Source organism: Pristis pectinata, chromosome 15 (genome assembly GCF_009764475.1).
Source record: "Pristis pectinata isolate sPriPec2 chromosome 15, sPriPec2.1.pri, whole genome shotgun sequence".
Taxonomy (NCBI): domain Eukaryota; kingdom Metazoa; phylum Chordata; class Chondrichthyes; order Rhinopristiformes; family Pristidae; genus Pristis; species Pristis pectinata.
The window spans coordinates 27,818,739-27,833,921 of NC_067419.1; the positions used below are offsets into that span (position 1 = coordinate 27,818,739).

Genomic DNA, 15,183 nt, shown 5'->3' on the forward strand with positions numbered 1-15,183 from the left:
CATGTATTTGTTCCTATTGTAATTGATGCTTGTTTCATTTTAAGTATTTCATTGTGTAAATCCTGCTATAATTATTTTGTAGTTTGCCTTTAAGAATAACTGAGACATTGGGAAATTGCATTTTTTTTTTGAACAGAAACAATTAAACACAGTGTATTTTGCACTTTCCTTCTTCCCATGTATGAGTGCTGGCTGGTGTGAAGCTGTAAGGCAGGTTGTCCATCAACCATGAGCATTTCCTTGAGGACATTCTGCAACAGGACAGAAGACAAGGAATCCCCCCAAGCCTGCAATTACCTGGAAGTCTCAGCTTTAGTAATACTTCAAATTAGCAAAAACTCAAGCTCAAATTTTGAGTGTTCAATGGTTTGTTGATGCATTCCTTGGGTTTGTTCACCCTTAATCAAGGTGGCAAGCAGTGATGCTCATCCAGAAATGTGTACCTGTTTACTGCCTGATGTTCATGGATAGATTAACACCTGAAAAATGGATGTAAAATGTCCCACTTTTTAGGTAATTTCCAGTCTTTCTTTGCTCATGGTTTTTTCTTTCCCTAACTGAATTTGAACCTCTTCAGATGTAAAATGGAGGAAGGAAGGGATTTTTAAATGCTTACTGTTAAATCTGCAGTTATAGAAGAAGTAAAATAACAAAGTTTGATTACATCTTGTTTTATAGTTGGAAAATCAGATTCCAAGACAATCCAGTAGAATGTGGAGTGAGAACATTAGATCTATATACTTAACCTTTTCTCATAGCAAACAAAGTTGGGAATAACTAAGGACAGTTGCTCTTCTTGGGCAACTTCTTAGCTCTCATCTACAGGAGTAGAGATGTGTCCTCTACGGGCCAACTGTGCATGTTGAACTCCACTTTGGAAGTTTGGTTTGAGCACTGAATTTCAGTTGCAAAATTCATAGAACATATGTTGCAGATAGAGCACTCATAAAACTGGATCAATTTCAACCCTAAATTGTTTTAAGAACTTAACAGTTTAAATGTGGGATTTCCTTTCTCCATTTCTATTATTCGCATTGAAAATTATATCAAAAGTGACGGTCATAATCTTGATTTATAATTAAGTCTGAGCACTAGCAGAAGAATAAATCACACAAGAATGGCTGAATTGCCATGAAAATGCAGTTATGATTGAGAGAGGTGCTTTGCCTGTTTGGGAAATGGAGGAAATTTTGTACAGAAGTTTGTTTTTCTTGGCTGTAGGGAAAGAAGTAAGAACAAGATCCAGCTCAGCAGTGGGGTTTTCCTCTTGTTTTTGCCACCTCTGATGGAAATAGTTGTTCTTCTTTCCTCACAACTTCATTGGTGATGTCTTTCCACAAAAGACACTTGTACTGGTGTCTTCCACATGTTTCTGAGCTGTTGAACTCTTATCTCCTGTTTTACACCATCAAAACAAAATATGTTTTGGTTTGATCCAGTTCCCATGTACTCTTTATTCCAAATAGCTCTCTGTAAACTACACTTACAGATGTACAGATTTACAAATTAGCACTTGCAACATTAATTGGAGTTGGTTTATTCTTCTCACATGTACTGAGGTACAGTGAAAAGACTGCACTGTGTAATGAATTGATCTGTATGAATGGTATGCTAGACAGAGGTACCACAGTACAAAGTAAAACAATAACAGAATGCAGAATAAAGTTTAACAGCTACAGAGAGAGTGCAGTGGAGGTAGACAACTTTCTTTTTGTATGACCTGTCACCTTATTAAGCTAACAAGGTACAGCTCGCAGGTCCATCACCTTGCAAGTCACTTTTGATTCCTCCAGTAATAAACATTTAAATCTGAAATTGGTCTGAATGAGCACTTCCAAATATGCCTTAATTTTTTTTATCCAAATACTTAAGACCTGAAGGAACTGTCCATTTATTTTCAATATATTGTGTTGGCTGAAAGAATGGAGAAAGAATAAAGGAAACTAATCCCTTTCTATCCTTGTACACAAAGTGTTTATTTCTGAATGTTGGGAGGGGAATAATTGAATAAATACTGTCTCCATGCCCAGATATATCATCAGCCCATGGTAAACAGATCCAAAACACCACCATGTATAACACCACTGAAGTGTTTCATAATGTATCTACAACTCTTTTCACACTTGTGAGAAAACTACTCCACACAGCAGTCCATGGATCCATTTTATTGCACATGTCTTTGTACATTGGAATATCTAGTCCCTGGACTTTTTAAGTTGGAAAATACTCTCAGCCTCATGGGAGTTCCGATTTGGTTTGGATCCAGTAAAGCATTTTTGAGTTGTTGAAGTAATGAAGTATGTTGCCAGATGCAGAAACTGTTCTTACCATGCCCATTTTTAGCAGGGCCTGAAATACCCAGCCATTTTTGTCATGATGTTTGCGCAATACCGTTGGCTAACCCTCTCCTAAGTACAATGCACAACAAACTACAGTATAAGCCAACTTTACCCAAATCCTGTGCTCTAAATATTCTGAACAAATGTAATGTGCTTTACTTCCTATCATAGTCATTAGTATTTACAACCACTGGGCAGCAGAGGGGGAGCTTCACCACCTTCTTTCTGACAAAACAATCCATTTCATTTCAACCGTCGTAAGTAGGTGAAATATTTAGTGAGTAAAATCTGAAGGTCCAAACAAATTTTCTGTCCACACCCTTTGTTATTTTAGCTATACATTCCCTGAATTTATTTTTCACTCAAATGCAATATTTGGCAGCTTCATTTGAATTTTCAACAACATTTCATGCAAATCTAGCAAGATGTTGCATGCTAACAACTTGAAGAAATTCACTTCTGCTGTCAATCCTTTCTTCATATATTAAGTATTAGTTTTAGAACTTAGCTGATTTGTTATCTTAATATGATCAGGTTGAAGTTTTGATGGAAACTGACTTTTTTATAAACGGGATCTGTGTTCCTTGGGATTTGGATGCATGGCATTGTTTCCATTATTTTCATTGCAGTTAGCCTTTCAATATGAGAAAACAAAGCTGACATTAGTATGCTAGAGAGCTCATCCAGAATTAGCAAGCTGCTTTGTTTCCACATCAGTTGTGATTTTCTTTCAGTAAATAGCTTTAAGGTGTGGACATAGTGAAAGTTTCTATGCTAGATAATGGATCCAGATTCATTGATTTCTGCTGAACTAGTTTTTGAAATTCATAATGTAGTAGAAGTGCTACCAATTCCTTTTCCACAATTATTTTATCAAAATAAGCCATTCTTCAAATAAGTGAGACACTCAGCAAATTATTCCCTCCCAGGGTCAATACAATTTTTGCGGAAGTCCTACATGAGTCACTGGTTAGGGAGCAGGATCTCTTGCCTTTTAACACTAATCAGTTTTAATGAGGCTTAAATAGTTTGTGAATAATAGTTTTCTGTAAAGTTGCTGCTAAATTTTTATTAAGGTCTTTTGCATTAAATCGGTAACAAAATATTCTTCAAAAAAAAATCCTTGGATTGGCCCATTTTATGATACATTCATATTATTTACTGCAGATTAGTGCTTTATCTTCATGTTTTCCATTTCATTGTTCTTTCCCTGTAAGTAACTCCCTGAGAAAATATTTTGGTTTCTTTGCTAAAATGGAACATTTAGTGACGCACTTATTAAACCTTCTAATTCAGCATTTCTGTTTGACACTCGCTGTTTAAAGATATTTAACATGATAAATTGTGGATTTAGACTGAACAAATCACTCTACAGTCCAGATTAGTTATACTGGTAAACAAATGCAAATTAATTTCTAATTTCTGTAATGATACTGGTATTAGATTTTAACTGATTCATAACCAATTTCAATAATGATATCAAACAACTGAACACCAGCAGGGTAATCTTCTAGCACCTAGAAGATGCTGCTGTGTAATCACATTTTGCAGCTTCCGATTTACTACATAACTAGTGAACAGTTTTATTGAGCAGTTGGAGTGCCCTTTATCACCATGAGTAAGTTTACATTGACTTGTTGCCTTTTGAGACTCCCAAGTATTCACAAAAGGAGTATATTGATTTGATACCTTTTAACATCCTCAGATTGTCCAAAAGCACCTTAGTGCCAATTACCTTTCACTCAGGATTAGGACATGGAGGATAGCAAAATCAGGGAGGGGTATGCTGATACTCTTAAAGCATCTTGCTGTCAAGGTGGTGGTGTTGGAGCTCTTGAATATTATGCTGGATAAGTCCCCAGGGCCTGATGGAATCTATTCCAGGTTATTAAGCGGCGATTGCTGCAGCCTTGACAGAGAACTTTGTATCCTCTTTAGCCACAGGTGAGGTCCCAGAGGACTGGAGAATAGCCAATGTTTTTCCTCTGTTAAAGAAGGACAGAGACAAACCAGAAAATTATAGGCCGGTGAGCCTTGCGTCAATGGTAGGGAAACTATTGGAGAAAATTCTTTGGGTTTAGGATTTATATGCATCTGGAAAAGCATGGACATATTAGGGATAGTCAGCATAGCTTTGTGCAGGAGAGGTCATGTCTTACAAACTTTGAGTTTTTGAGGAGGTGACAAAGGTGAATGATGAGGGTAGGGCAGTTGATGTTGTATATTTAGTAAAGCTTTTAACAAAGTCCCTCATGGTAGGCAGATCAAGAAGATTAAGGCACATGAGACTCATGGAGACTTAATAGATTGGCTTGGCTGTAGAAGACAGAGGGTAGTGGTGGAGGGATGCTTTTCTGACTAGGTCTGTGACCAGTGGTATTGCACAGAATCATTTGGAATGTAAATGTAGTTGGGTAGATTAGTAATTTTGCAGATGACACAGAGCTATACATAATGAGGAAGGTTGTCCCAGGATTTGGCAGGATGTAGACCAGTTGAAAATGTGGGCATAGAAATAGTAGGTGGAGTTTAATACAAACAAGTGTGACGTGTTGCACTTTGGAATGTCAAATGTAAAAGGAAGGTATACAGTAAATGGCAGGACCCTTGGGAGCATTGATATAGAGAGGTATCTTGGTGTGAGTCTATAGCTCCATGAAAGTGTCAACACATGTAGATAGGGTGGTAAAGGTGGGGTATGACATAATTGCCTTCATTGGTCAGGGTGTTGAGTATAAAATGGGTGCCTGGAATGTGCTGCCAGGAGAGATGGTGGAAGTAGATACAATATTAACATTTAAGAGGCATTTGAACAAGCGGGGAGTGGAGGGATATGGATGTTATGCAGGCAGATGGGATTATTTAGATTGGTATAGTCAACACTGTCATTGTGGGCTGAAGGGCCTGTTCCTGTGCTGTACTGTTCTAAGTAATCGCTTTTATCATATTAGTAAATGTGGCAACTAAATTATGAATAATAATGATCCAAAACAATGGAACATTAGTCTGGTTTGGTTATGGAATAAATTTTGCACAGAACATTGGGAGAATTCCCTTGCAGTTTATTGGCTATTGTGATAGGATCATTTACATTCACTTGAACAGATGAGGCCGGAGTTTAGCATCTCATGCTAAGGATTGTGATTCTGTCAGTGTAGCAATTCTTCAGTACTCTTGAAGCAAAGTCCAGAGCATGGGTTCAGGTTTCTGTGATAAAGCTTCAGGTAATTCCTGTCAGAGTTCGGAGTGCTACTGGAGTGGTAAGCTGGTAGGAATAGCAAAATAAAAATATTTGTATATAGTTTTCTTTCTTCCTGTGACTATAATCAAAACTTTAAGTTGGGGGAGGGGGAGTTTACTTTTTTTTTCAGGGCTGTTTGTGAGATGCAGCATGTATAATGCCCTAAACAATAAAGGTTGATACAATAGAGTTCATTCCCAGATCTTGTTAACTATCTCAGCTGGACGGCAATGTAAAGAGGAGCTAAAATTCATCTTGGTGGCTTGGAAATGGGTGAGGATTCCTGCTTCTGATCTCTGTCCAGTAATCATTGCTTGAACTTGTATGAACCTGCTGTGGACAAAATATGTCTGGGCTATAATGTTCCCCTGGTCTCCCACCAAGAGTCATAATCGTAAGTGCTGCTGTCTGGGTTCAGATAGGGGCAAGAAACTGCACAATGCAATTTTAAAAGAATAACAGATTTTAGTGTTCTGTAAGCAAACTAAGATCAAAGAACTTTCAGTTATTGAGAATCTGAAATAAGATAAACTACTGGAGTATTTGGCAGGTTGGGCAGCTTCTGTGGAAAGAGAAACAGTTAACATGTTGGGTTGGATCCTTCATAACTTTTGATCTTTTTCCATTAATTTCTGTTAGAACTTGCATCTGATGAAGTAAATTAGTCATTACTGTAATTTTCCCCTGGTATCTCCTTGTGATTCAATAGAATGCCAAAGAAGCATTTTGACCTGAAACATTGTTTCTCTTCCCACAAATGCTGCCTAACCTGCTGAGTGTCTCCAGGCACTGTTTTATTTTATTACTTGTATATTCAGGCTTGTAGATCTCTAATATGGAATTTTGTAGCGGTTGCTACCGCGGAATAAAGAAGACTCTACTCGGAGGGTTGCCAAACAGAACTCGTTTATTTTCCCGCCTTGCGCGGGCCCTTTAAGGGAGAAAACTCCCGCCCAAAAAAAACCGGCAATGACGTAAGTCCTACGTCATCAGGACTTTCCCGCGCGCGGGTTCTCCCCGTCGCTCGGAAAGACGAGGCCCGCCGCCATCTTGGGCCTCGTCGCTCCGACACCACGCGACCCGACTGCCGAGCCGGTTCGCCCGACTAGACGGTGAGTCGCCACAATTTGATAAATTAAGTAGCCCCATCACACTTGGTATTTGTACCTGAAAGTGTTATTTTCATTTCTAGACTGTAACAAATTTTTAGCTATTTTCTGGGCTCTGATTATTGAATTGCAGACTTTCGTCCTTGTTCTAGGCATGCTTCCGTTGCAAGTTGGACATGAAGAAGGGTGACCCAGCTGTGTATGCAGAGCGTGCTGGCTATGACAAGCTGTGGCATCCTGCTTGTTTTGTCTGCTGCGTCTGCAGTGAACTACTCGTGGATATGATCTACTTTTGGAAGAAGGGAAAACTGTACTGTGGTCGTCACTACTGTGACACTGAAAAGCCACGCTGTGCTGGCTGTGATGAGGTAGGAAAATTTTTGTTTGGAAAGGTAGACGAGTGCACAATTTCAACGTACCTTTGCTATATTTTGTATCATAGAAATCCAGTTGCACATGTAGACTTTTTAAGAGCAGTAATGGCATACTGTAGTTATTCTTCCATTAAAAAATGTAATTTTTGAATCTTTCTTTTAATTTTGTCATTCTCCCAGCATTCAATGAGATCTATTGAATCCCTTGATACAAAACCTGAAATAACTACCTCTAGCTAAAATCTTACTCGTCTTCACCTTTAGAAAAACATAACAGTTGAGAATTGGATTGTCATTTACAAATTTTGCGGTAAAATGCACTTGTATACCAAAACAGCTATAAGATTTCAAAATTCCACTCAATGCAATGCCTATACCTCATTGATCTTAAATTTCTTCAAATCACTTTGAATTACCAAAAGCAGTAAAAAGACAAAGGCAGTAAATGTATATGCAAGTCTGCAATAAAACCAGAAAATGCTGGAGACACTCAGGCCAGGCAGCAGCTGCGAAGAGAGAAACTGAAAAATATGTCTCTTGTCCTTTTTTGATGAGCCATTTCTTCAAGTGAATCTTATTGTGTTAATAAGGATGTGACTTTGTGCTCAATATCTTGGAAAATGGTTTTGTAGGGATCAAACAGAACCGCTTATAAATGTGCAGTACACCCCCTTTGTAATGGTGAGGTTGTGTTCTTAGAAAAGCATCTATGTATCTCTACTTTCAATAACATAAACCCAAGATTTGTTGTTTCTTTTGCATTTTTTTCTTGCAAATTCTGTAAGAACAAATTTGATTCTGTATTATTTTTTTAATAGTGATTAGTGAATTTGTCAAGGGTGAATTTCTGTTCCCTGAACTGCCATAATGTGGGATTTACACTATATAGTCTACTTCATGATCACCTGGACTTTAGAGAGCAAGTCAGTTTGCACTTTAGGCTGTAAACCACAGAACAAGTGTCTTTAAATAAGCAAATGACGGGAGGAAGGGAGAACACCATATTTCTAGAGCTTGAAACTTGTTTCTCTTCCATTTTAAAAAATGATGGCAAGATGCTGCACTTTACTGACAGTGGTGGCTTTACTGAAACTGGCCAACAGTCTGCTCATAACTCTGAACACCTTGATAGCTTTCACAAGTGGTATTCCAAAGTGAAGTTGAATGTACATAGCTGCCAATATACTACTTTAATCCTTTTGAAGCTTAAAACTGGAATGTAAAAAAATTAAAAAGATGCCTTCCAGCATGAACAGATCAAGCAGATAGCTCCTTAACCCACAGGTCACCACCCCTGCTCAGAGGTGAGACTGCAGACCAACTGTGTGTTGAGAGAACTTCAGTAAATAGTTTAAGTGACTTCTACTTGCTTCAAATATCCTGCAAAGGAATAATGCCTTTTAAGGTGAGATTTTCCAGACTAGAAGGCCATGCACAATCATGCGAGGGGGGGAAAAGTGCCTTGCAGGAGCTAAATATAAAAGAATGAGCTGTATGGATAATTCAAAAGTGGCAACAAAGTTGAAATTGTGATAGATTTCCTAGATATCATAAAGTGAAAGTAGCTTTGATTACCTAATTCCATTTTCTGCCATTCTGCATTTGTTACTAAACAAGGATTTGGAATGAAATTGGTTACATATTTTCCTTTGGAAAGAGATTAAAATTGGTAACAAAGCATTTTCTTTAAGTGCCTACTTCATCAGGTACAGTATATCAGTGTCCTTAGACAGGTACTCATGATTCCCGGTGCCATTCTGGCCTTCTGGGGAAATCAGATAGCAAGCTATAGCTCCCCCATGCATTGGTCCCTTGTAAGGCTGCCTATTCACATAGCGTGCAAGAACCTGTTGACTGCAAGACCTGACCTTTCCTAAACTCTTTATATCAGTGGAAAATTACTCATAGTCAAAATCCACAGGGAAGCCATTGTTATAAACTGAGTTCAACTGTTTTTTTTAAAAGTCTGAAACACCAAAAGCAAGTTAAGTATGCATGTGTTAACCTTTTCATTGCTGAGGTAATCATGAAAGAAAAATGTGGGGTACTGTGCACAATTAAATATACTCTACAATATCCAATTTCCTACCTATAAACTAGCCATAGTTGAGGGAGCAATTTTTAAATTTAATTTTCCTTTTAAATGCCTACCCATTAATATTTTAAAGCTCAAAGCAACATTTTTCATAAAAACAATATGAAATTGTAGACAATAATGCTCAAGTTTGGTGGAATAAGTTTTGTTTTATTTAATCATGATCATTTAAGTGGACCAACAGTAAAAGCATGGATATTTGGCAAATAAGAAACAATGGGTTTCAACTCGTGTTTTACCTGATTCTATGAAAAAGACTCATTTTAAACAGATGAATAATAAATGTAACCAGCTGCTCTTATGTAGACATATTTATTTATACAAATCTGCAGTGGGAATATGAAAACTATATTTACAAATAACTTATTTTCCAAAAACCCCTCTAAAGGTGCTTTGCCTCACCTACTAAATGGCATTAGTGTCAAGTTATTCTCCCAGTAGTCTGCAATGTCATAGGGGATGCAGGTTCATTGCTTGTTATTTCCTGTAACACAAATTTACAATAAGACCTAAATCTTCCATTTTCTTCTGGTTTTCACTTCTGGCCCTGCACTGTAGGTGGCACTGTTGTACATGTTCTGTTCATCTGCCCATTGGCCTGATGTCTTGTCCAAGTCTTTAAAGCATGTTTTTTTGGCTCACTGATTTGCACTTTACCATGTGCAATTCACTCAAACTTGCCACATCACTGACTAGAAATTAAAAGCTCATATCTGGAATTCCACAAAGAATTTTTCATGCAATTGTTTGTTTTTTTAAGTGAAGATAGGATTTCTGTTTATCTCACACACTTCCACTTTATTCTTGTGTGAGAATCTTACATTTCTCATAATTTATTAGTCAATCAGTACCACGAAGTTCAACTAGAAGGCCTGTGGTTGATTATTAACTTCCACATAATTGCACTTGACCAGAATGCAAACTCTTTCACCATAACAATTGGTATCATCTATACTTTGGTTCCACTTTTACTACTTAATCCTGCCATATTCCACTTGCTCCTAATCCTGTCAGTACAGACAGCAAGGGAGTTAAAATGCAGTTTTGTAATAAATGCCAATCAACATTTGAGAACCAACCTCTGGTTAGACCACACTTGGAGTATTATGTTTTTTTTGGAGTGATGCAGGATGACAGGAGACTTGATAGAGGTTTTATAAGATTGAGGGGCATAAACAGAGTGGACAGCCATCACCACCTTCCCAGGGTGGCAATAGCCAATACCAGAGGACATCAGTTTAAGGTGAGTGGAGGAAAGTTTAGGGGAGATGTCAGAGGTAGGTTTTTAGGAGTAGTGGATGCCTGGAACGCACTACTGGGGGTGGTGGTAGTGGCTGATACAATAGGGACATTTAAAGGACTCTTAGAGCAGCACATGGATGTAAGAAAAATGGAGGGTTATGGGCTGTGTAGGAGGGAAGGGTTAGATTGATCATAGAGTAGGTTTATATAGGTCAGCACAACATGGACCAAAGGTCCTGTACTGTTCTCTGTTCTCCTGATGCTGAATGTACTCTCCTGGTTATTTGTGACTCCATGCAATGTCAAATTTCTGTACCTGTGTGGACAGAATAATGGACACAGGCATCCTCTGATCAAGTCCACATCCCTGTTACTGTGATTCCCAGTGTATTAGAGTTTGCTTTGCAAACTTCATTTTTGTTTCTGTAGATCCCCTCCTCTTTTCAGAAACATTTTGCATTTATTTTGATTTTAATGCTGGTTGGTTCCAAAAGGGGGAATAAAGCAGCAAAAATCTTGTTTAGGATTGTATCTGTTACCTTAGCACACTAGGGGATATGAATTAATCAAATTACTTTTGTGAGTTTCTTCATTCTGGAACTTGTAATTGCAATAATTATATTCTTTTGTAATACCTCACATTGTAATCAATTAATGTTGAGCCAAATTCGCTGCTCTTATAACTGCCATCTTTCTTTCTCATTCCCCAGCTAATATTCAGCAATGAGTATACCCAGGCTGAAGGCCAGAACTGGCACTTGAAGCACTTCTGCTGTTTTGAATGTGACTGTGTCCTTGCAGGAGAAATTTATGTGATGGTGAACGAGAAACCCATCTGCAAACCTTGCTATGTGAAGTTTCATGCTGTGGTAATGTATCTTACTAGAATGACTGAGTACAGTATTAAAGTTAAATGGTCAGAAGGAAGATTGATCTGCCCTTGAGAATTGAATGATTTTCAGTTAACACTTCAGTTGAGATGGCATTTACGAAAAGTGCAGCTGATGGACTACTTGAAAACTTATTTTTGGCATTTTGTGTCAAGTAAAGCTGTTTTTGTTCAGGTGTCCATGTACTTTTATGAATCCAGGCTTAATTTTGAAGGTGGAAACTGCAGCACCAAAACATTTGCTATATATCAAGTTCAGTAATTAGCTATTTGCAAAAGATATGGACTGTTCTGTTATCAATATAATTATGAATAAAGTAATTCATTGTCATAAACTAGTATAGCACAGGAGGTGACTATTTGGACCAATGATTTGGCTCTGAGGTATCGAGTTAGCTCCATTCAACAGTTCTTGCCCAATATTTTTTTTATTTCATATACTTGTTGAATTTGAAAGTCAGCATTGAATCTGCTTCCACTGCCAAATCAGGCAGTGCTGTCTATATCCTGACCGCTCTTTCCATATTTAAAAAAAAATCATATCCCTTGATTTTGTTAATTACCTCAAATTCTTATGTACCATATCATTCATAATTGAAGAAAAATCACTAAGTATAATCATTAAATTTTATGTTGGATTTCTTAATCTTTAGTTCATGGAAAAGATTGTAAAAACCTGATTTAAGTGTTTTATCACAAAACTGGTAAAGATCTAAAATATTGAGAATTTTGTCCGCTTACCCAAGAATATCAGCTGTCTGATATACCTACCTCCCACATGTCAGTTCTGATGACTTTGTAACTGAATTTATGGAGATGGGTTTCACTGGTGTCCAATGCTGTCCCACACAATTGGCCAACCATGAGCTGTCGATAATAAATTTCTCCCAGTCTCTGAGACACGGAAGGGTTGAAGTCAAGTTTTCCACAATAACCAAAGGTTTGAGGTCATTCACGTCCATCTGACATCTATCCATAACTATTATAGCAGGGATAATTTGTAGTTCAACAAGAGATCTGATGTGCTTTGAGTTGGCAATTAATCAGTTTGGTCGAGTTCCTGAATTGGAAAGAGCCACGGACACTGTTCTGTTTGAATGTATAGTCATACAGCAAGGAAATGGGCCCTTCAGCCCAACTGGTCCATGGCAAGCAAGATTCCCATCTAAGCCAGTCCCATTTGCCCACAGGAGCAAAAACATAAAACAGTGAGATTTGAAGGGAGAAGCTGTATCCAGAAGGCATGCAGAAAATCATTTTTGAAGTTGGATATTGCATAAAAGAAAATGATGTCAAAAAGCAAGAAAATCTGATGCAAAAGGCCAAAGCATGATGTTCTGGATGGGAGAGAAGTGAACTAGTGTTAAATGGCTGAGGTTCCTTGCTGATCCAAAATTTGTCACCAGTACCAACTCTTGTGGGTGTAGCCATTGCTGTGTCGCCACAACCCTAATGAACACTTTGAGAAATTTGGCAACTATCGCAATTGTGCTTCCTTAGAAAAGGAGCTGCTTTTATAATATGTGGTCAGAAAGTGTGTGTATTTGGAATGTGAGCTAATTGGCAATGGGGAGTGAGGATGCAATTGAGAACTAGATATCTTAAAAACAAAACTCCATGTTAATACTTGCCACATTTTGAATCTTTAGAAAGAAGCCACCAGAATCTGTGCAACCATTATTTCATTCCTTACATCAATTTCTCTTTTTTTTTAGGTGTGCCAGGGCTGTCATAATGTCATTGATCCAGAGGCTCAGCGTGTTACATATGGGAACTACAACTGGCATGCCATTGCTGAATGCTTCCTGTGCTCCTGCTGTGGCAAATGCCTGATTGGCCAGAAATTCATGCCAGTGGAAGGAATGTTGTTCTGTTCAGTGGACTGCAAGAAGAAGTTGATGTCCTGAAGAGGCAAGATTAATGGCAGCTAAACTAAATGCTGAGTGTGGCATTTTGGTTGTATCATCTAAATTCTGGTACTGGTGGGTTGTGAATTGAGGAATTGCTCTGATTTCAAAACATAGGAATATGCTAATGAAAGTAGTAAGTGTTGCATGATTGTAACTAAGGAATTTGTTAATGCATATGCATGTTGGTGAAATCACCTTTTTGAAAAACCATTTGTATTTTATGCAGCTGTATACTCTGAAGATCAAAGCTGGAAACTTCATTTACAAAAATGTAAGACATGGTGTTCCTTTTCAATACAAAGTAGATGCACATTCAGACAAAGTACCTTTTTTTGTATTTCCTTTCACTTAAATAAAAGTTCAATTAATCTATTTTTCCCCTTGAATGTTCTAATTCAGACATGAGCTTCTATTGTGCATGAGACTTGGAAGTTAAAATGCCTGTGGACACTGAATTTCTCCAGTTTAAATCTCACATACCAGTGAAGTGGGGACTAAATTCTAGGTTGATTCTCAAGGTGGGTATTGACTAAGTGCAATACTGCTAGATGTGCTGATTTTTCCAGATGGAGTCATAGTAATACAGCACAGAAACAGGCCCTTTTGGCCCAACTTGTCCATGCCAACCAAGATACTGATCTAAGTTAGTCCCATTTGTCACACTTAAACAGATCAGTGGTTAGAAATGTTATGATATTGTGGCAGCTTTGTGTATACATTGCCTGTCAGGATTTGTACATTAGTGAATACAGCTCAAAAGTACTTCATACCTGAAAGGTATAACACAAGTACAATTCCTGTTCTCTTCTGCTAAGCTGATGTTTACAGCTCACTAGCATGTCAGGCACACAGCCAGCATGCTTTGGCTGCATGCCTGTTTGGAGGCTGGGAAATTGAGCTTCACTGACAACACTTAAAGGCACACAGTGCCCTTTGCAAGCATAGCAAGTGTCTGCAGTGGAGGTGCCATGAAGTTGAGTTTCTCCATTCCACGTCTTTCCAGTCCACCCCCTGCTACTTCTACCCCTACACTGTGCGCTTTTCAAATTGTGGCTGCTTTCATCTCTTGTTCTTTGCATTGGAAGCCCGGCTTTCCTGAAGATGTCTCTATCTAGCCCTAGCAAACACCATCTGAGAAGGGCAGGTTATTGGGTGGACCAGAGTTGGAATGTTCAAGCAGTGAAAACTTTATCCACAAATGTGCAGGAGAGAAGGTATCTGGAGCCCATCCTGCTCTACCACCACCTGTTGCTCATGATGCCACAGTTATGCAACATATAACAAACAATCATACACTTCTACAAATCTCCCAGGTATCCCTGACAGCAGATGTTTGGCTGGAAGCTTGGCTTTCATGTTAACTCTACTGGATTATTGATGTGTCTCCAGTCACAGCAGCAGGGGACAGGTCTTGTCACCCTGATAGCTTGTTTGGGATTTTGCTGGTAAACTAGTGAACTTTCATGTGCCAGGAAAACCAGGTAGACTTGCATGGCAGAGCAGTCTGGATGGTGAGTGGAATTCCTTCATTCACAAATGTAGTTAGATGAGAATAGAAGACATGCAAACCAATCAGGGGCAATCATCAGCTGCCTCAGAAACTGAAATAGGGCTGAAGCCTAGAACAGTCTTTGCCTGCTTTACTCTGCCCAGTGGAAGTGAGGTGGTTGTTTCCACCCCTCGTAGAATCTTTGTGTTGCTAATCATCATCAGGCCCTTAGGATACTGGATGACTTGCGACCACTCTAATTCTTTGGGCTCTGAAGTGACTGATACAGCCATTATGGGACCAGCACACAGTAGCCGATGCACAAGCAGACAGTTTGAGATGATGTACTCCTACCACCATTTTTACTGAGCTTATGTTCCTGACAAATGGACTTAGTTAACCAGTGCCATCCTCAATATACCTTCTCCATTTGAGCAGTCAGGGGCCAAGGATGTTGCACCTTTGAGGTCTCTTGCAGTCTTGGCTCCTGCTTGG

General features: G+C 38.5%; 1 protein-coding gene across 1 annotated transcript in view; it reads left to right on the plus strand.

Moving 5' to 3' along the window:
• Positions 1-13,570, plus strand: part of tes (testis derived transcript (3 LIM domains)) — a 33,593-nt gene extending 20,023 nt beyond the window's left edge. The window contains exons 5-7 of the mRNA XM_052030281.1: positions 6,842-7,057; positions 11,111-11,269; positions 13,005-13,570. Coding sequence (XP_051886241.1) covers positions 6,842-7,057; positions 11,111-11,269; positions 13,005-13,196 — 567 coding nt within the window. The 3' untranslated portion in view covers positions 13,197-13,570. The remainder of the gene's footprint in view (positions 1-6,841; positions 7,058-11,110; positions 11,270-13,004) is intronic.
• Positions 13,571-15,183: the final 1,613 nt, after the last annotated feature.